At 36.7% G+C, this 21783-nt stretch overlaps 3 protein-coding genes and 4 non-coding genes across 10 annotated transcripts; 6 read left to right on the top strand and 1 right to left on the bottom strand.

The window, feature by feature from the left end:
• Positions 1 to 2246: 2246 nt before the first annotated feature.
• Positions 2247 to 2332, top strand: LOC114823828 (small nucleolar RNA SNOR75). The gene has a single exon (XR_003771775.1). It is a non-coding gene; the product is annotated as a small nucleolar RNA SNOR75 (small nucleolar RNA).
• A 185-nt stretch (positions 2333 to 2517) lies between these two features.
• Positions 2518 to 2586, top strand: LOC114823811 (small nucleolar RNA Z105). Its single transcript, XR_003771758.1, has one exon. It is a non-coding gene; the product is annotated as a small nucleolar RNA Z105 (small nucleolar RNA).
• Positions 2587 to 4166: 1580 nt separating this feature from the next.
• On the bottom strand, positions 4167 to 4240 carry TRNAV-AAC (transfer RNA valine (anticodon AAC)). Its single transcript has one exon. It is a non-coding gene; the product is annotated as a tRNA-Val (tRNA).
• Positions 4241 to 4357: 117 nt separating this feature from the next.
• On the top strand, positions 4358 to 4431 carry TRNAI-AAU (transfer RNA isoleucine (anticodon AAU)). Its single transcript has one exon. It is a non-coding gene; the product is annotated as a tRNA-Ile (tRNA).
• Positions 4432 to 5199: 768 nt separating this feature from the next.
• Positions 5200 to 7100, top strand: LOC114820558 (oxygen-evolving enhancer protein 1, chloroplastic-like). Its single transcript, XM_029091529.2, has 2 exons — positions 5200 to 5642; positions 6167 to 7100. Exons 1-2 carry the CDS (start codon positions 5400 to 5402, stop codon positions 6920 to 6922), a joined length of 999 nt encoding a protein of 332 aa, XP_028947362.1. The 5' UTR covers positions 5200 to 5399; the 3' UTR covers positions 6923 to 7100.
• A 1539-nt stretch (positions 7101 to 8639) lies between these two features.
• On the top strand, positions 8640 to 10934 carry LOC114820555 (CASP-like protein ARALYDRAFT_485429). The gene is made up of 3 exons (XM_029091524.2): positions 8640 to 9092; positions 10217 to 10349; positions 10443 to 10934. Exons 1-3 carry the CDS (start codon positions 8962 to 8964, stop codon positions 10635 to 10637), a joined length of 459 nt encoding a protein of 152 aa, XP_028947357.1. The 5' UTR covers positions 8640 to 8961; the 3' UTR covers positions 10638 to 10934.
• A 914-nt stretch (positions 10935 to 11848) lies between these two features.
• Positions 11849 to 18158, top strand: LOC103401256 (pentatricopeptide repeat-containing protein At2g22410, mitochondrial-like). 4 transcript variants are annotated; one of them, XR_011573441.1, is made up of 6 exons: positions 11849 to 13971; positions 14619 to 14756; positions 14840 to 14924; positions 15045 to 15115; positions 15259 to 15373; positions 17649 to 18158. XR_011573441.1 is itself a non-coding variant. In XM_070808653.1 (2 exons), exon 1 carries the CDS (start codon positions 11967 to 11969, stop codon positions 13956 to 13958), a length of 1992 nt encoding a protein of 663 aa, XP_070664754.1. In that variant the 5' UTR covers positions 11849 to 11966; the 3' UTR covers positions 13959 to 13971; positions 14492 to 14631. The 4 variants fall into 4 exon arrangements, 1 of the variants encoding a protein (XP_070664754.1); XR_011573437.1 differs by having other exon boundaries at positions 14840 to 14950; XR_011573440.1 differs by having other exon boundaries at positions 14424 to 14756.
• Positions 18159 to 21783: the final 3625 nt, after the last annotated feature.

Genomic DNA, 21783 nt, shown 5'->3' with positions numbered 1-21783 from the left:
GGCCATTTTCTACTCATTCATCATGAGCTCCAGTGTTGGTTTTCAACCTTGTAAAAAGAGAGAAGAAAAATTAAGGTTTTGGTGGAATTTGTTGCGCACGCTTGAGTTGATAATGTCCCACATCAACGGTTGGGAGTTGTCTGCATCTGCTTTGGTGACTCAAATAAGTTTTTACGATTGTTTGAGTCACCAAAGTGTTTGAGTCACCAAAGAGGGCAGTGCATGCCCACTAGCAAACAATAGTTCTTCAAATTGTGCTTGGATAACTTACATGTCACTTTTAGAAACTTTGGCTACCTTCATACTTAATAGAGAATATGATAAACAAGAGTTCTTTTTAGTTCCTAACCAAGCATGATGATTCCTTGGGCCTGGTCACTTATTAGGAACTTGGTGCAAGCACCTAGCATCAGGAGTTATGAGGATGGGCTTGAGATTCTAATCAACTTCTAGGTGGATTTAGCCGAGCCATATAGAAAATGGATAAATAGATGAATCAAGGTTTCCAATGGCGTTATGGCTTAGTGATATTCTTCTTTCTTTGTAAACTAAAGGTTTCAAGTTTACATATTATGTGACTTAGCCAAACTGCTAAGTCTGATTTGAGGCATGATTACTAAAATTAGAATCAGAAGCAAATGTTGCACGTAGAGAAAAGCTCACAAAATTGAGGACTACACTTCTTATTGGACCAATTCACCAAGCAAAAAAAGATTGCACTTATCCTAAATCCCAAGTTCGAGTCCATGGGCTCATCATCGAGGTGAGGGCTCTCGAGCTGCTGATTCTTGGACTATGTGTAGTATTGGCAAGAATAGTACAAATAATGCTCGGGAGGTCGATTTTAGTGGTCTACCCCTTAAAACTAGGCTACTCCAACTGAGTTTCTAATATAAATTGAGAACAAGGTTACAAATAGTGCTCAATCAAAATAGTACAGTTTCTCTCTCAATTCATCCACCCCCTCTTTACGGAAGACTCATCCCCCTTTTATAGACATTCTTCTGAACTTTCAGACCTTATGTTCGAATGTATCTCTTCCTTTACATTTAATGTGCCCACTGGCAAAGCTACATAGGGGCAAGAAGGGGCGCCCGCCCTTCCGGTCGTCGGAAATCACCTTCCCTTAGAAACTTCGTGACTTCGCCACTGAATGTGCTGAATGCACATACTAGACTGGCTAGCTATCTCTCTATTCTTAGGCCGACATGTGGCAATGAGGGGACACTAGAGTACAGCCACTTGTGTCTTTCTTGGGGTGACGTAGTCAAGCACCTTACTCAACCCTGGGTTGGTGAGAACTTATATCCGAGCGTCCTACCTGTCAACCTTTATGTTCCTTCATAGGCCAATGTTCCCTTGTTTAGGCTTGCCCCCTCTATTCCTGGGACCTCGTGCCATAAAGCTATTAGTAGCCAACTTGCCCTTTGGTGCTCGAAAGCGCTTTATGAAAAAGCACTCGGCTTGACTACTAATAAGATAGACTTCTTGAAGCACTCGACTTCCTCTTTCCTTTGGACTTGTGTCGCTATGGGTCTGTGTTCCTTTGGGGCTTGTGTCCTTATGGGTCTGTGTTCCTTTAGGCCTGTGTTTCTTTGGGGCTTGTTGGGGTCGGAAAGAACCATCTGTTAACAATCACTTTAAGTGTGTTATAGAACCCAAAAGAACTTTTAAATTTCTTTACCTAACATGATTAGAAATACTTTTAGTGATCTGAAAACGCTTTTTTATATTAAAAAGAACTTCCAAACATGTCTATGTCTTCATGCAATAACGTGTGAACTCCACCTCGTCGATATTTAAGCCGAACCACATCACGCTAGTGAAGCCCAAAGTCCAAAGTCCAAAGTCCTCATGTTCGGACAAAGCAAAGCCCAAGTGTCCTCATATCAAAACCAAGGCCCATGGGCCATGACTGCGCTCTATTCGGCCGAAATGATGGCCGATTCGTAAATTCCCCCAACACCGAAAACCCAAAACCCTAACCCTAATTGAGCCCTATAAAAACAGCACCATAACTGGTTCACGGAGACCCATCGCAAGCTGTCGAAATGGCGGTGCCGTTTTCTTCCTTCTCCTTTTCGCTTCTTCATAGCCATTACTCATTTGGTTAATCATTCTGATTTTGATTCTTCTGTTGATTATTTGCTCCGTTTTTCCCAAAAAAATAATCTTCCCTTCTTTTTGGTTCTGCTTCTTCGTTATGAAATCTTGATTTTTATTTTTTTTGAATTTGTTTGGGGTTTTCTCAGTGATGATCAACAACGATGACGAGTCCGATCCATTCATATATAAAATCGTGACGACAAAACGAGGCATTTGTCTGAGAGATTAACACCCAATCGCCATTTTTTCCATCTTTTTATCTGTTGCTAATTTTTCTGGGATTTTATAAATTTGTTTGGTTGGGATTTTGAGAGTAGGCATGTGTGTGGATGAACCATTCGGCGTTCCCTTCTGAATTTATCTGGGTTGCGGTTGATTTCTTGGTGTTTTTTTTTATTGTTTTTGAAAAAGCAGGCATAGTGATGATGTGTATTTTTCTGATTTATTCTTGATGAATTAATTACCTCCTACTCATACTGAATGCCTGCTACTCAAATTTTAATTTAATTTTAAGTAAAGTTTTGATCCTTTATTTCAAAACTGGGTGAAAAGTGTTTTTGTTTTTAATTCATTTTTATTTTGAGTTGGTGTTCGAGTATGACGCAATCGCAACTGTTTAAATAGGAGGAGATAGAAGGAGGGAGAGAAATCCATTTAAGTATTTGAGAGAGAGAAGGATGATGAGGTAGCAATGATGATAAAACTCAATGTACAAGTCTAGTATTGCCATGAATTCGCATTAGCAGCATTTATTTGCTACAAAATACAAAATTAATGCAGTAATTGGGTTTAGTATTGCCATGAATTCTGAAAATACAAGGAATCTGCTGATATTTAACCAAGGACTTCAGAAATCCTGGAAATAATTCAAGGTTTTGAAACAATGCCATAATCCACATTTGGAACAACTAATCGCTCTAAAATATAGATTGGATTTGGATCCCTGGGGCCTCAGAAAATCTGCGAGCCTTGAAATTTGGGAAGTGGTTTTCTCCATTAGGGGAAAATCGCTATTAGGGCAATTTTGATGTCCTCCGACTCTTGGTGCATATCATCTGTTTGATGAAATGCTTGAATGAAACATTAAGCTGCAAATGATCTTGAACTCCTGAAAATTAAGCTGAAATATGACATGTTATGGAAAATTTTCATGGATTTCCATAGTACAAGTTGAATTGGAATGATGACAATGAAAAGGGGCACTGAAAGGATATCTGAAATTTTGGATGCCTTGATCTTTAGAATTTGAGCAAACTGAAATATCCATTCTTTCGAATGTCGGAAATTTAAATATAGAGTGCTACTAATTTAAATATAGAGTGCTATAGACCCACCTCAGTGTCTTATTTTCCCACCAACATGATAATCTAACCCACCATACAAAATTAAAAAAGTAAAATGTTATTTTCCCACCCACCATTATTCCCAAAATAACCATAATATTTTTTTTTAAATAACTCTAATATATCTTTAAATAATATTATAATTAAATAAATAAAAATAGAAAAAATGAAAGAAAATGCAAGACCTAAGACCTAGACATTTATCATCTCCTTCACACCTATCGCCGTCCTACAGAGACCCCGTACCCCCAAACCACTCTTCTTCCTCCTTTTTTGTCAAAACCGCACATCTCACACTCAATTATCTTTTTTCTCCATTGAAGTTTCTCGCCTTCGTCTAGCACACGCTCATTCCTTCCACCAACCTTTCCCTCGATTCTAACCCAAATCTTTCCCAACCTCTTTCCCCCAAAGATATCACACCCCACCCACCATTATTTATTTATTATTTTAAATTATTTTTTGTCTTTTCAAAATTTTAGTATTGAATTAAATAGGGGTTTAAGAGTCTTCTTTTAAAAGGATAAATATGTTATTAACATTTTCATTAAATGGTGGGTGGGGAAATAAGACACCGGGGTGGAAATATCACCACTCTTTAAACAATTCCTTGCATATTATCAAAAAATGGAGAAGAAATTATATAGTACTCACACAGCAGACCACACCTCAAAAGAACAGATGTCCAAGAATAAAAATTATATATATACAAGAACATGGCTTCGCCCGGGTTCGAACCGGAGACCTTCAGTGTGTTAGACTGACGTGATAACCAACTACACCACGAAACCTTATTGGCGATTCTTTTTCTACAATGCTATTTCATTGTAGCGTTTAAGTTCTGTATCTCAATATCTATTTAGGTACTCTTTCGTCTAATATCGATAATTCAGAACGTTGAACAAGAAGGCCTATTAGCTCAGCTGGTTAGAGCGTCGTGCTAATAACGCGAAGGTCGCAGGTTCGAGACCTGCATGGGCCAATTTAGTTTTTACGGTTTCGGTTATTAAGCCTGACATTTGAGAGAGCGAACTGTTTTAAGGTGGCAGGTTCGAAACTTCTATGCTCTTTATTTTTGGGGGTTTTAAATGGATTAATGTCACATCCCCCTTCATTGATTGAATTGTTTTAGAGTCTCTAATAATATCTTCTTGCTTTTTGGGAACAAGCTGAAGTTACAACGATAATCCTTTAAGGATATTTATTGATCACAGTACATGTATTTTTTAAGTTTACTAAGAAATTTTGAAAACTAAATACCATTATGATGATAATGTTGTCCTAATGTAGTTACTGCATCAACTACCTAAACCCTAAATCCGAAGTTATGCGTGAATGATAGTTGTGAAAACTTCGCCCTTGAGGTAGTTGATATAATTCTCCAAGAAAATTGTGCTTTGCCATTAATTATGTTGATGAGAACTTGTATATTTCCCTCCACTTGAACATTATCCAGACCCTAGGTGTTAATATCTAATTGTCTATCTACAATATAGATTGTAGATAATGACACCTAGTTGAAATTGAGAGCGAAACACAAATCTTTAACGAATAATCCTCTAACTTTTTCATTCATTATGTTTTAGTAAACGTTAAATAGGTCAAAAATTAGAGCGAGACTCCTACATTTTATATTGTCATTCCGGATAAGTAACCATGTACTAAGCCTAAGGTAGACAAATAAAACGTTGAAGTTAACCTGTGGGGTAGGAGGCCAAGGATATATGAACTTGCTTGTCTGACCACTAGTATCTTTATCCCAAATGAAAAACTTGCCACTTGGCTTCCAACACATCCAAACCCTCTACCTTCATTCCACCAATCACAGCAAGCCTTATCCTATCCATTTTATCTTACTCCCACCAAATAACTCCCCATTTGCCACACAAAAACGCTTCCAAATGCTCAAATTATTGTGTGAGAGATCACAAAAAAATAGTGAACACAACCATGGCAGCCTCCCTCCAAGCAGCTGCTACGCTCATGCAGCCGACCAAGGTCGGCGTGTCGGCGAGGACCAGTGTGCAACTGAGGTCCTCTCAGAGTGTCTCCAAGGCCTTTGGCTTGGAGCCATCTGCTTCTGCTAGGCTCACTTGCTCTTTGCAATCTGATCTCAAGGACTTGGCTCACAAGTGCCTTGATGCATCCAAGATTGCTGGATTTGCTCTTGCTACTTCCGCTCTCGTCGTTTCGGTATGACATGCTAATTCCATTTCACTCCTTAGTTTCTTGCTTCATGTGATTGAAATTGTGGTGTAGAAGTAGAACAATGACTAAGTTGTTTGCATTTGAACTTTTGTGAATTCATGTTTACTAGTACTTACTCGTTAATATGAACTATAGTTAGGCGGTAAGTTTGGACTAGTTGAATACGCAATTGTGTAGCAATATCGACATGTTCTCCATTAATTTGTTAGAATTGGATCGTCTCACCAGACGAGAGTAATGTTCGTTTTAGATATATGACATGTTATGTTGTTTGGATCACAAGCTAAATCGCATGTCATATGTACGTATGCTCATCTAATAGTTGAGATTGAAAACCTATCAAACATAACGCAGCATCACTTGATTTTATAAAGTATGGATATAAATCTCACTATTTCAATTTAGACTGACAGTTTGACAACAACTTAGGTAACGTGATCATCGGATTCCTTTTTATTATTAAGTAAGATTGACATTTGGTCATTCTTGGCCAACACTTTGTGTTTCAGGGAGCAGGTGCAGAGGGAGCTCCAAAGAGGTTGACCTTCGACGAAATCCAGAGCAAGACCTACTTGGAAGTGAAGGGAACAGGAACTGCTAACCAATGCCCAACCATCGACGGAGGATCCGAAGCATTTGCCTTCAAACCCGGCAAGTACAGTGCCAAGAAGTTCTGCCTAGAGCCAACATCCTTCACTGTTAAGGCTGAGAGTGTGAACAAGAACGCTCCACCAGAGTTCCAAAACACCAAGCTCATGACCCGCCTAACCTACACCCTCGATGAGATCGAAGGACCTTTCGAAGTTGCTCCAGATGGCTCCATCAAGTTCGAAGAGAAAGACGGAATTGACTACGCTGCAGTGACAGTCCAGCTCCCGGGAGGCGAGCGCGTGCCCTTCCTCTTTACCATCAAGCAGCTGGTAGCCTCTGGCAAGCCCGAAAATTTCACGGGAGAGTTTCTAGTACCATCATACCGTGGATCCTCTTTCTTGGACCCCAAGGGAAGAGGAGGATCCACCGGTTATGACAATGCGGTCGCACTGCCGGCAGGAGGCAGAGGAGACGAGGAGGAGCTGGCAAAGGAGAACACCAAGAATACAGCAGCATCGAAGGGGAAGATAACACTGAGTGTGACAAAGACCAAGCCTGAGACTGGTGAGTTGATTGGGGTGTTCGAGAGCCTTCAGCCATCCGACACTGACTTGGGAGCCAAGACTCCAAAGGATGTCAAAATCCAGGGAGTTTGGTATGCTCAGCTTGATTAGTTTCGTTTTCCTCTATGTATTAATGGTGATTCTGGGTTTCAGATTTTGCTATAAGTTAAAAAGGTGTTGCTCAACTCTCTTTGTAACCCAATTGAACAACAAGCACTGAGATCACTCAGATCATTATCTTCTTGTATATTATCATGCCTATTATCTTGTATGTATTATCTTTCTTGTACATTATCTTTTAAGGAGTCAAACTTCTTTAACGGTAAATCATTATACGTCAAAATTTGACATGCGTAAAAACTGTTTCTTTTATAAATGCGTCAGACAACGATTTGCTGTGAAAAAGTAACGAGCAATATTGATTATAATAAATTATGATCATCGACATCATCTTTTTACGCTAATTGCTTTCTCATATCCTTTTATGTGGTTGGTGAGCCACACAAATTGGACATTTGGACTGAGTGACATGCATTTGGTAGTATTCTCTTCAAGATTGTCAAACTTTATTTATTTATTTTTTAAATGTGTGATTATAATTCTCTGTGTTTTGTATGGCAAAACTTGAAAGTAATTATATTATATTCATATATGAAATAATATTTAAACCCTCTATGAAAGAGACCATTGAACCATGATATTTGGGAAATTATTGTATATTAGTTTAAATGAAAAGCATCAAACATTTAATTAAATATTAGTTCTTCAATAGACATTGTCTCAATTTTTATAATATTACTAGTAAAATGATGTGATTTGGGTAAAAGATAACATGTTGACAAAGCTACATTCATATAGACTTTAAAAATAATAAAGAAGAAAAACTAAAAAAAAAAAGCAAAACTAATGAAAAGGGTTTAAAAACTTTGATTTTTAATGATAAAGACAAAATAAGAGGTAAAGTGAATAGTACCATGATTGACTTTTTAGTGTAAAAATATGATTTTTGGTTAAAGTGAATAGTACCGTGAGTTTTTCGTTAAAATTCCTAAAAAAAATGGTTTAGTAATATTTTTTTTGTCGCTCATAAGTAGAGGTCTAAATTTTGACTTACATGAATGATAAAGATGTATAATATCACTGTTAAGTTTGAAATCTAATTATATTTGACTTATCGTCTTTTTTCACTTGTAAGTGATAGTAAAGTCGTAAACCAACTGGGTTGTGTTCATGAAGATCAAATACATGTTAAGTGAGAAATGAAGTTTGTTAAGTTTCATTTGAGCTTTGTACTACTTTTTGGTTCTTTTGTATCCAACCTGTATTAAAATACACTCGGCAATTAATCATGCAAAATAAAACAAAGACATATAATAGCAAATTTAAAGCCAATTCCCTTACTTTATACGCTTTGATTCAAAGAACCTTATTGAGGAAAAAGAAAAAGAGAAAAAACACTATTTTTATCCACCTAATAATTTTTGGGTTTTGCCCTAATGGTTGAGAAATTACGGGTACATCACCACATGCCAATGAAATAAGAATATATGAATAAAATTTATATATGTTTTTATTTCATTGGTGCACAAACATCATTGTGATTGTATATATGTGTCATATAGTCACTCTCTATGATTATATTTTTTAAAACTTATTTAGAATTAAACCCTATGTAAATACAAATATAAACGGAGTAATAATATCGCTTATAATAAAATTAATAATAATAATAATAATAATAATAAATTAAGCGGGATGAAATGAAGGAGAAGATGCCGCACTCCCTGCCTACCCGATAAGAACATTATACCATTTATGCCCAAATGATGGAGGAGATGCCAAAGCCAAAGCCAAAAAACCCACCAAAATCTGCGTACCCTTTACGTCTCTCTCACTTTTGTTTTCTTTTCTCCCCAACACTCCTTTTCCTTGACAATTCACCACAACGATTCACATTCCCATTACCATTCTTCCCACCAAAGCAAGTCCTCCTCTCCCCCTTCAAAACCCAGTTCCCATATTTCCCCAAAATTATTTGGAACTCCATTTTTGCCACAACTATTTGGTCATGTGGCTGAGAAGAATTGTTCTTGAATTTCGTTTACCATGAGGAGTTCTTGTTGTTGTTGCTGCTGCATGCAATTGCAAGCATGGATGAACTGCCGGGGTCGTTGGGAACCAGCGCCAGCTTGGCTCTGCGATTCGGGCAGACCATCTTCTCCACTGCCTCCCTTCTCTTCATGTGCTTGGACGTCGAGTTCTACAGCTACACCGCCTTCTGGTACTTTCGAATTCTTCGAATTTGGAGTTTCTTAGTTGAATTTCATCGGACCCTTTTGTGATTTTGACTTGTTGTTCAATACCCATGTCTCTGTTTCTGAATTTGATGGCAATTCTGTTTTGATTTCTTGGGCTGGATATTGACTTTTGGCTTTGTTAAGAACTGGAAACTGTGTTTCTGTAAAGATCATATGGAGATTGAACTGGTTAAAATTTAACATATTCTATACATGCAAAAGATTATAATAATATATAGTTGGGCTTACTGATGAAGAATTTTCAGTATATGCAACTGTTTCTAAGTTTCTCCTAATTGAGCAAGTAAATATGTTGGAATTTTTTGTAGAGAATGAACTGTTTAGGACTCTGTAATTCACTATCGAATTTTAGCAGCTTTGAAGTCATCAGAACATTGTAGAGCATCAAAACCGCTTCTTGATAGACTTAACTGGTTTTATGGCCCGTAAGATGTGAATCTAGATTCGAAACCAAAAACTCAACAGAGAATTGGAAGCAAAATCTTTCAGCCTTCAAACATTTTAAGCGTAAACTCTCATGGAAATGAAAAGACTCTGTAAACTCTCATTGTAGAACATTGTGGTATCATCTGCTCTTAGTTGACTTTTTTTCTTTTTCTCACAAAGCTAATTTTGCACGTCTGTTTTTGTTGGTCATTGACTTAGTCTTTAAGAATTTATGCTCTAATGACATGTCCAAAGAAGTCTACTGTGTTCAACTGTATGTGTTGCTTCCATTGCTCCAAATGTACTTCCAATCAATAACCTCACCCTGAACTTGTCCTTATTGGTGTCTTCTCGAACCTGTAAAATATTACCATCTCTAAAAGTCTTGTGGCGAAGAGCTAGAAATTTTAACAGTTAAGAACTTTTCAACTTCTAAAACCTAACAAATTCAAGTCACTTTTCCTGCAACGTTTGTTTCTTCATGTTCTAATCTGTAAACTGAAATGATTCTATGGTGCTATTTGAATTGTCCATTATAGCCATTACCAGATTTATGTTGTCTCGGTTATTTCACGTTTGCAAAATGAAGGAGATGAAAGTGCTCAACGAGAACTTTTTTATTAATATATAGTAGTAACTCTTACCATTGCTTGCGTTGCAGCTATTTGGTGACAGTAATGGGTTTGGTAGTTCCATGGAGCATGACGTTGATGATCGTGGATGTCTACTCTGTCTTCTTTAGATATTTGCCTCGTCGACCAAGAATAACTACAATAATTATTTTAGGAGACTTGGTATGTGTTTTTGTCTATAAACTTATTTATCTCATTAAGAACAAATTCTTCGTTTTCCCAACTTAAGAATATATTATGTTCGTTTCATCACAGGCGTTGTCATATCTCTCACTCGCTGCAGCTTGCTCAACGGCTAGTACCACATATCTCCTACTTCATCTCGGTAGATCCTACTGCCCTGCCAAGTTATGTACTAGATATCAGTTATCTGCTGCAATGGCTTTCCTTTCTTGGTTTCTTTCACTAGGTTCCTCTCTATTCAATCTTTGGCTTCTTCCTTCTTTGTAAAAGTCTTGCCGGCTGTTGTGTCATATACAGAAAATGAGCTCCGCCGAAATTGAAACAATGGTGTCATATGCAGAAACTTTTAGGAGATACAAATAGGGTCGTCTGAGATGAAGCTTTGAGAAATGTATATTACAAAGTTATTTTGAGTTGTATTTTATGAAGAAGGAATAAGTTGTTTTTCTAATCACTTGTAAATGCAAGTGACACCTGTAACCATATTTGCAAGAAGTTTTTGTTGAAATATCTCACATCGACCGTATTTTTGTTAAAATAAAAATTTTAATACTCTTAACTCTACTCCAACTAATATTGAAGCTTTTTTTGTATAAATTCCTACACATGTTGGACTGTGCAAGTGATATTTAACAAGTTGAGAACAATATCGATGTTGTTGGAAGTGGGCATTTGACCCGTCTCTCTGATAATTTTACATGGTATCAGAGCCAGGGACGATGATGGTGGGTCCCTTGGCCTCGCGTGTAGGGTGAGTTCCCTTGGCTCCACGTTACGTGTGACCCACTAATTGATCCCACGTGAGGGGGCATGTTAAAATATACTCCATGATGGTGAGTCCCTTGGCCCCGCGTGTAGGGTGAGTTGTCTTGGCTCTATGTGGTCGCCGATGTGTGAATCTCTTACGTGTGACCCACTAATTGAGTCTCACGTGAGGGGGCGTTGAAATATCCCACATCGACTGTATCTCTGTAAAAAGAAGAGTTTAAATATCTTAACTCCACTCCAACTAATACCGAGGTCTTTTATGATAAAACCCCACACTTGACAGATTGTGTATGTGGTAATTACCAAGTTGATGACAATATCAATGTTGTTGGAAGTGGATCTTTGGGCCGTCTATCCGATAATTCAACAACTTTACATATGGGTCATTTGGTTTAGAACATATAACACTAACATTATGAATGGCACCATTGTGGGTTGTACTTTCTCTTATTAGACTGTCAATCTAAATCATACATTCAAATAAAAATTAATAATATGGCTTTGTTTTTTAGGCGATGTCCATTTTAGTGAAGAGGGGTTCAAATTAAGCTTGCACAATGATTCGTTTGGAGATCTTCCATACAAATTAAACGCTAGTTGTTTTTGCAATATGATATTTTTCAACCCAAATAAAAGGGAATTGTTGTTGGCATTCCAAAAATTTCATTTTGAACTCCAAACTTTCTATAATTAGAAAGAAAAATACACTTATGAGGAGTGTAGAATGTGATTTTTGGAGTGCTAATAACATTTCCCAAACAAAAAACAAGGTATCTTTATAATTCATAATACCGTTACATTTGCCTCCAAACCAAAATTCCAACGGCCATGTTCTTTACTCCCAAAAATCCGACCGTTGCTTCCCGCTTCTTTCACTCTCTACACCCCACTCTCCCTCCAAAGCCCACCAATTTCGCCCACGAATTCAAAAACTCCACTCACCAAACCCTGCATCTCCTCCTTGAGCAATGCTCCTCCATGAGAGAACTCAAACAGCTCCACGCCCTAATCATCCTCCACAGCCTCACAAGCGAAAACCTCACCCTCGGAAAACTCATATCCTTCTGCTCCGTCTCCGATCCCAGAAATCTCCGCTACGCCCAGCTTGTGTTCGACCAAATTCCTGAGCCAAATAAGTTTATGTACAATAGTCTTATAAGGGGTTACTCAAATAGTAATGACCCATTTAAGGCCTTTTCACTCTACTGCCAAATGGTTGGTTCAGGTCTTTCACCAAACGAGTTCACGTTGCCCTTTGTGCTCAAGGTTTGCGTGGGACAGTCCGCATATTGGGAAGCCGTGGCTGTTCATGGCCAGGCTATTAAACTAGGAATTGAGTCTCAAGTTTGCGTGCAAAATGCCCTTATTACTGTCTATAGTGTTCGGGGGTTGATCCGGTGTGCTCAGAATGTGTTTGATGATATGTCTGAGAGGAGTCTGGTTTCATGGAATTCAATGATCGGTGGCTATGCTAGAATGGGTTCGTGCAAGGAGGCTCTGTTGTTGTTTAGGGAGATGAGAGATCTGGGGGTTGAGCCTGATAAGTTTACTTTGGTTAATTTACTCTCTGTTTGTTCACAAGCTTGTGATTTGGAGTTGGGAAGATATGTGCATCTTTTTATTGAGGTTAGTGGGATTGAAATTGACCAAATTGTGAGAAATGCTCTTCTGGATATGTATGCCAAGTGTGGGCATTTGCACTTGGCACGAAAGATTTTTGATCAAATGACTCACAAAAATGTGGTTTCCTGGACGTCAATGGTTAGAGCATACACTAAACATGGGCTCATTGAATTTGCCCAGGAGTTTTTCAACCAGATGCCACATAAAAATGTGGTTTCTTGGAATTCAATGATCTCATATTATGTACGGGAAGGCCAGTGCAGGGTGGCTTTGGATCTATTCCAGAAAATGCTTAATTCGAGTGTGGTGCCTGATGAGGCTACCTTGGTTTCTGTCCTTTCATCCTGCAGTCAAATTGGCGATTTGGTCATTGGAAGGAAAACCCATAATTACATTTGCAACAGCAATATTGCACCCAGTGTAACCCTTTTTAATTCCCTTATGGACATGTATGCAAAATGTGGTGCTGTTGAAATTGCCATGGACATCTTTATTCTGATACCAGAAAAGAATGTAGTATCATGGAACATCATTATCGGGGCCCTTGCATTGCACGGTCGCGGATCAGAATCAATCGGGATATTCGAACAGATGCAAGCAGGTAGAATCTGGCCGGATGAGATCACCTTCATCGGACTTCTTTCTGCTTGCAGTCACAGTGGTCTTCTAGACTTAGGGAGACATTACTTTGAAAAAATGAAGTCTACTTACAGAATATCACCTGAAATTGAGCACTATGCTTGCATGGTAGATCTGCTGGGGCGAGCGGGACTTTTAGAAGAAGCAATGAGGCTGGTAAGAGGAATGCCAATGAAGCCTGATGTTGTCATTTGGGGTGCTTTACTTGGTGCTTGTCGGATCCATGGAAATGTGGATTTGGGAAAGCTGATTCTAAAGCAGCTGTTGGAGTTGGAACTGCATGGTTCTGGACTTTATGTACTTCTAGCAAACATATTTGGTGAAGCGCACAGATGGGAGGATGTTAAGAACATCAGGAAACTAATAAAAGACGGTGGATCCATAAAGAGTAGAGCAGTGAGCTCGATCGAAATTGATGGCCGTGTTTACGAATTTATGGTTGATGACAAGAGACATGAAACTTCAAGCAGTATATACTCCATGCTTGATCAGTTAACAGATCATCTGAGGCGTACTGGGTATGCTCCAAGTGCGATTTTGGATATAGAAGAATCGTAGTTCTGCTGTATCTGTAAGTTAGAACCGTTACACTCTGATAATTATATATACTTTTAATTGTTTTTATATGAAGTGACTTGCAAGTAGCCAATGCCTGCTTCTGTTTTCCATGCCAAACCCAGTCGGGAGAAACTCACCTTAATTAAAAATAACTACTTTGCTTTTGGAATTGAAGGTAAAGGTTTGTTTAAATGTCAAGTCATTAGCACCATCAGACCAACGTTACAAGTGTTGATCTAATTTTTGGTTACTTACTTTGACAAGGTATTAGGCAATAGAACTGGAAACTTACTCCTTTGAGTTCTAAAGTTGAGTGTGTGAAAGGTAAAGGTGCCAAGAACGTAACTTGCAACTGATAATATGAAACTAAAAGTATCATTGAAATTTTAGTTGATTTAAGTAGGATATACAGCATATGATTATCATTGAAATTATAGCTAACATGAAATTTACTGCAACTTGAAGTAGGATATACACCATATGATCACATAGCAAGTAGAAATGTCTTCTACCAAAAGGTTTCCTCCTTTCAGGGGCCTTGATTAAGTGTGCGAAACAAAGCTTGAGCACCTGGATTCAGACTTCTCTCTAGTTCGAGAGCATGTCAACCAGGCAGAGAGAACCTAATACCGACTGATGCATCATGGTCGTTGCTAATAGGTTACTTGGCGAGTTCGAAAATTGGAAAAAGTACAATGAAAATCCATAAAAAATACTACTGTACGAACTGTTAGGGAGTAATGAAACTTGGAAGGATCAAGGATGCACATCGAACATGCAGGTCGCCTTGTTTTCTGGGTAAGTTTTTAACCAGCTATGGCCATTTCTTTCTGTATTTTTTTCTTGAGAATAATAATCTGTTTTCCTTTTCATGTCTTCAGAACTTCATGTCAAACTGCAGCTAATAGGCATATATATACGGATGGGAACAACTAAAACTTCCATACAAGTTTCATTGAATCGGATGTAGGGACTACTATGAAGTATTAACAGTAATATTTTGTTCCTTTTTATTCTATCCGATTGTGTGTTGATTTACTGAAATATTTTTGGATTAAGGGGCATTATCCATTCCTTTTGCTGCAGTTCAACAAAAAGCCAAAACCCAAGATCCAATCTTGCAAGGAAAGAAGAAGGAAAGCCACATCCAATCTAAGGTATCTCATTTCTTCTATATTTTTAATGATCTCAATCATCCTGTTGAATTCATAGGACGAGTAGGGGACACAAATTCTTTGTATTTGTTGAAAATCTGTTCAATTATTTAGTACTGCATTCTTTGTATTCTTTGATTATGCAGATTGCAGAACCTATTTGACCAAAGCTCGAGTCTTTCCAAATCTTAAGGAGCTAAAGAGAGGTGGGGCCCTGACAGCCATGCATGGATAGAGTGCTCTGCATCAAGAACTTTCATGGTAATGACGTTACCCTACTTTTTTTTTTATCAACTTTCTGCAATCTGCACTGATAAAAATAATGCTAAAGCGATATGTTGTCCAACCTTTAAAAATGTTCAAATCTAACAACTAGGGTTTAAGTATTAGTTAGATCGGATTCTTTTCCAGGGTTTTGTCTGAATTCATAATCCACACATAATTGAGTAGGATTTGCTTTTATCCGGTTGGTGGGGTTCATTGTTTGTGTTGCCAACATCTCTGCTCAAAATTCAATTAATTTACCGAACAGAAGAAAATAAAGTCCAAACCAGAAATAAAAGAATGCAAATCTCATAACTCATTCAAAATAATAATTTCTTATTAGAAAATTGATCCCGAATCTGAATATATTCTTTCTTTTATATGTTGAACGAACGGAGGTCCGTTCTTTATCGAAATACAAAGAATCTGAATATATTCTTTCTTTACATATAGTCCGGCTATGAAGCACAGGTTAGAGAACGGGGAGTCGGTAATGTGTCAGTAACACCGTAACCGTATTTTTTCTTTAATAAAGAACGGACGTCTTACGTAAAGAGTACTTGTATTTATATATACATCTAGGCCTTAGCCCAAATGAAAGCAGAGCCCAAAACAACATATGTTTCCAACATGAACTCATAAACAGACAAAAAGGCCAGCAAAGATTTGAAAGGGAGATGGTGGTGAGAAAGGAACAGAAAAAGGTCATTTGTCAAAATAATTAAGTTTTTTAATGACAAATGATTAAAAACACAAAATATTGTTTCTTTTAAAAAATTAACTAAATGATTAAAAAACACAAAGGCATTGGGTGTTAGACATATTTTTTGGGGTCAAAAAGTGCATGATTGAAGCACTTATTTTAAGAGGGATACATGCACGACTGTTTTTGGTGGGCGACTGGGAGAGGTGCAGAAGAACACTAAGAAGCTTCAAGGAAAGAAGGGTTAGGGAATTGATGTGGGACATTTTAATAATTAAGGCCCATAAAGTAAGGTTGATAATTATAATAATTATAATCAAAACCTAAACAATTAGTTAGTAATCTTTCTGACAAACTATGGGGTTTTAGCGGTTTTGGGTTTATTAAATTTAATTAAGCATACAAGGGGGCCAAGTGGGTAGCTCTTTTTTTCTAAAATGTAAGACATTAACATGTATAAAAAACAATTAACAAAGACCATCACAATTCACGAACTCCATTGCCTGTGTGGTATTGTCAGGGTTTGAGCCCTTTGCTGACAGTTTCATACTTAATGGTCCTTGAGACTACTCATGTCCCACGTCATCGTACTAATAGAAAATTTAACAAAATACTAAAATAATTTACGATGAACAAACACATGACCCACTTCAATCGATTTTCATCATTAAGGACTAAACTGAAGAATTACATCAATCTCAGATACTATTTTGACTAAAAAATCAATATATTATTTCATTTATTTGCCAGTAGGTGCATGATCCATAATTGGTGATCATTCTCTCTCTCTCTCTCTCTCTTCCAATAGAACATGAGCATGCATGCCAAAATGGAAGAAATCCTGGATTTCCTGTTTTCTTGTCTTTTGTTTAAGAATGTGTTGAAATTAAGTGTGGATTTGGATGTGTTTATATCATTTGTCATACAAGCAAATTAAAAAACTCAAATCTCTCCTCCAACCACACTTTGAAGTTTAACCCTCTAAAAATCCAAAATGTGAAATTTTTTACAATTACATTCCTCTAGTCAAAGTATTGATGTAAGTTGTAACAATGTCCATGAAATTCAATGCCAATGGATTCATATAACATGCTTAATTGATGATAATGTATGTTGATGCAGGATTTGACATGCTATGCTGTTAAATTATGTATGTAAATCTGAATTATTTACTTCCATGCAAACTATTCAAATAATCTTCAAACTTATGAACAATTTAGATTCACCAATTCAATGAATGATAATATTGTATTGTCGTAGTATTTATATGGATATACACATTCAAATAAATGTCCACTCAATGAATATTTTAGATTCAATAAAAGGGATATTGATGACATATTGTTGTTGAATTTAACATGTTATGTTGTTAAATTATCTAACTTTAATATGATGCATATATAATTTAGATTCATAGTCCGACAACGTAAGAAGAAAGACAATGAATACAAGACAACATCCTAGTTATCATACATACGTAGTGATAGTAATTAAGTGATAGTGGCACAACAACACTAATAAACATATACAAGAATTGTAGTTAAAAGAGAGGAGGTTTGTGGATTGCAGGATGATAAGAGTCGCCGGGGAAGCAGGAAAGGGCGGCGGACTTTGGAAGCGATTAAATAAGTTAAAAGAGAGGAGGGCTGCATTGCGCCGGGATGCATGGGTGAGCATGCAGATTGCAGGCGCAGTCGGGGATCAAACCAGCAAACCCACGTCAGCTTACGCCATCGCTTGTCTTGTCGGATACTTGATTCAATACCTTGCAATAACATATATATATTGTATGTACCATTTTAACGTCATTATATTATCTACTTATTAGTTATAGCTAGGGGTGGTTCGGTATGGGATACCGAACTAAAATCTTAGAGACAATTCCCAAACTGAAATTTTCGGTATTCTTAATTTCAAGATCGATCTCAAACCAAAATTTCGGAAATCCCAAAATAGTTTCGGTATTTCGGAACAATCGGGAATCCCGAAATATTTTTGGGCTTTTGGTGATTCTGTATTCCCAATTCCCATAGCTGTTATATTTTCACTGAAATAATCAGGTACATACTTCAAACATTACTGTGCTTCTTGTTTTCCTTCGTTTTGTGATTGTTCTTCCATTACTAGTTTCAACTTCATACTCCCGATGAGTTACATGGCATGAAGTTGAGGAGGTAGAAGGAATAATGCATGAATTGATCAAACGATATCGGTAGACAACATTAAACTCTTAAACAACCACCAGTGCAACCGCGGATAAGTTTTATATGATATCTTTTTTTTTGGTATTGAGATGCATTTATAAGTTTATAACCTATAGAACGGAGTTGTTTTACCATTTAAGAATACACTAGAAGGCAAACCTATTACAAAAGTTACATACCTTTTTGTGATTTTGTCAAATACTCATTACACTTATGGTGTTTATGTTCTTTACTTTCTTCAACAACTTTGACACTGGTGTTTGTGTTACTTCCAATAAAAGTGATTCCTATCAATGAAATAGAATAACACATAACACATATCATAATCATTCATATCTTTATGTTGCAGGGATGAAAAATAAAGTAACATGATTTTTTCATTATTGGGAAGACAATCCCGATTTTTGTACCGAAATTTCGGTATTTTTTCAGGATAGCATCCCGAAAATTTTAGGAAAATCGGTTTGGGATCGATATTTTTTCAATTTGGTTCGGAATTTTTGAGAATTTTTTTCCATCCTTAATTATAGCTTGCTTGTTGCAGTTTTCATGGCTACTCTTTTCCACGTGCCTTCTCTCGTGCACTGTAGCGACGCACCACCTCCTCCCGCACCCTGCCACGTTTCCATTTCTCTTCATTCATGCATTCCAATTTTATATTTTTCTTCTTATTTGTTCGTTGGAATTTTCCCTGCCCTTGGAGTTGGGCCAAATTTTGAACAATGTGCCTGCAAAGTGCCAAAAGTGCAAAGAAAACGTTGCAAGTTCATCAGCCACCCACTCTCTTCTGGTCCCAATTATTCACATTTTGTTGTCTCTGAAATTTACCCCATCTCTCTCCCCCTAAATGGAATAGGATCCCTTCTGATATTCTTTGTGAGAGATTTGAATGATCAATTAATAGTATTTGTTTATCGTACAACATATAATTAGAAATTATTTAAAAATTTTAATATAAAATTAAATATAATTAATACCTAATAAAAATTAACCATATGATATAAAATAAACGAACAAAATTAATTGATCATCGAATCCCCACAAAATAATTTTAATTTAAAATTAAATATAATTAATACCTAATAAAAATTGATCGTATAATATAAAATAAACGAACAAAATTAATTGATCATCGAATCCCTACAAAAAGAATCTCGAAAGTATCCTTGTCCCCCATAAATTACAATTCACCTGCAGATTTTGTCTGGGGAGTGGAGATGCTTGAGTGACATGAACCCTTTCATGCATGTGAAAAATCTGTGTCCAACAATTGGAGTTTTAGCAATGTGAATTGTATGTGACAGATTTCGTTTGGTTTTTTGGGGGTCGCAATTAGAATAAAAAATTCGGACTCTTCTTACTTTTGGTTTTATGTATGCGTTTCTAGGGTTAATGAGCCAAACATATTATTTATAGAATTAGGCGGATATAAAATTTTACAATTATAAATGAAGAAAAATATTCTTTGTCGTATTAAATATTTGTTATTTTCATATTAGTATATTAGTAAACGCAAGATATGTCAGAAATGAAAAGGAAAAAAAAAACGTAGTTCTTATCTTCGCTCTAATACTTATCTTCACAAATATCTGCATGCTATTTTTCAGCTTTTCTGTGTTCTTTCCAGGGGTAACTTTGTAAGGAGAAGCATTTTGTGACTTTTTATTCCATTTAAAAAAGTACTCAGAGTTCCTTTTACCTAGTGGAATCCATCCAAAGGTAGCACATTAGCATATATAGGGCCGTATACCTCTTAAAGTCTAATCTAACATCTAAAAGACCCCTAAAGTTTAAGCATAAGTGACCAAAACCTTCAAGGCTAAGGAAGGTTAAGTTCCTAACATCTTTGGTAAGTCCAAATTATTCCAGGATTTGCTTTTTTTTTTCTTTGTTTTTTGGTACACCGATATATTTCATACTAGGGGAGGGAGAGTTCGGCTAAACCACACAATAGGCAACCTAATTTGGTATCGAATTCATCATTCACAAGATTCGAACCTAAGATCTCTCACTTACAAGTGAAGATGAATAGCACCAGATAGTAGTACTGCGTGGCTTCCAGGATTTGCTTTTAAACATTCTTTTTTTATATATGCCTTCTTCCAATGGTTAATGGTTTTCACATTTCTGTGTTCTGGTTTTAATTCCATAGCAAATCAAATCCATGATACTCTCTACATTTTATTCTTTAAAAAGCAAACTTCTATCTGTTTCATGATTAATCATGATAAAAATTGAGATTAAATACTAATTAATTAGTTACAAAATCAATTGGTGGACCCATTATATTCAGAAAACAAACAAAATAAATAGTAAATAAATCTCCCACAACAAACACAAGGGGGAAGTGGAAAATATAATTGGAACCATATATTAATATTAGCACCCCCCAGAAAAAAGGGGTTGATATAAAATAGTAGTACCATCATGATCATGATCATGCTTAGGTGGGTCTCCCATTCCCATAATCCCATTATCCATGAAATGGCTTGCCAAGTTTAGCAGTTCTTCCCCCTTTTACAAGCATCCTTTTGACATCACTCTCTACTTATAGAAACTGTGCTAATCTCATGACCAACCCTAGTCCCTACCCTTGTAATTTTATACAACCAAGAGGGCAATTTAACTAAGGACCCCAATTCCTTTCTTTTTTTTAGAAGTGATAAGTCTTTCATTGATCAAATAAAACAAAGAACATCACACTTTCTTAATACAATTTTATGTTTATAAACGCAACAGAAAGAAAATTAAAACTTACTCCACATAAACCCATCTAACCAAACGGAAAGGTAACTCTTACGAAGATAAAACCTTACACCATGTGTTGATGATGAACTTGTAAAAGACAACGCTTATTCGGCAAGAAGCCTTGGTATGAGACATCTCGAAGATGTTCCTATAGTCTTTTGCTAAGCGAACAGACAACAAAATCACAACACAGTACAAAATAAACTCTTCAATGTATGATTCCTCGATCACATGAAAGATAAACTCACAAGGCCTAAGCCCTATGAGTCATCAAACATAACACTGTCAAGACACACAAGGTAACTATCATACCATCGCCGAAGAGTTTGCAATGACAAGAAAACATGATTGTGAATCCCTCAAAGCGCTGAAAAGACCCCACGAAAGAAAGAACACATCATTCATTCATAGCTTGCAATCACATGCAAAAAATCTTGTTATGAGTTACCTCCAACAAACGTCAAACCTCTTCTGCATAATCCTTGCCAAGCACACAAATCACAAAATTACCTCCTCAACTTCGAATAACAATGGTCGATTTAAGATTTGAAATTAACCAGTAAGTCATATATGTTAAAAAAAAATTCTCCTCCTCGTAAATTACCCCAAAAGCCAAGACTAAAAGCCCGAGTCAGTGGCGGCAGGTGCTTTAACCGCAAGTTAATCCCAATTCTAAACTCCCAGAAAATATTTGACAAAAAAAAAAAAAAATTAAAAAAAAAACTCTCAGAAAATCGATTACAACCTGTCAC

The sequence above is a fragment of the Malus domestica genome, chromosome 02 (genome assembly GCF_042453785.1).
Source record: "Malus domestica chromosome 02, GDT2T_hap1".
Lineage (NCBI taxonomy): Eukaryota > Viridiplantae > Streptophyta > Magnoliopsida > Rosales > Rosaceae > Malus > Malus domestica.
The sequence above is the reverse complement of the archived record's forward strand: the minus strand, read 5'-3'. Positions and strand labels throughout refer to the sequence as shown.

Bases quoted from the DNA above. Each gene is read 5' to 3' on its own strand.
- LOC114820558 (XM_029091529.2), top strand. From the start codon at position 5,400: ATGGCAGCCTCCCTCCAAGCAGCTGCTACGCTCATGCAGCCGACCAAG. The intron at 5,643-6,166 runs GTATGACATGCT...TTTGTGTTTCAG, and splicing joins CTTCCGCTCTCGTCGTTTCG to GGAGCAGGTGCAGAGGGAGC.
- LOC114820555 (XM_029091524.2), top strand. From the start codon at position 8,962: ATGGATGAACTGCCGGGGTCGTTGGGAACCAGCGCCAGCTTGGCTCTG. The intron at 9,093-10,216 runs GTACTTTCGAAT...CTTGCGTTGCAG, and splicing joins TACAGCTACACCGCCTTCTG to CTATTTGGTGACAGTAATGG. The intron at 10,350-10,442 runs GTATGTGTTTTT...GTTTCATCACAG, and splicing joins TAATTATTTTAGGAGACTTG to GCGTTGTCATATCTCTCACT.
- LOC103401256 (XM_070808653.1), top strand. From the start codon at position 11,967: ATGTTCTTTACTCCCAAAAATCCGACCGTTGCTTCCCGCTTCTTTCAC.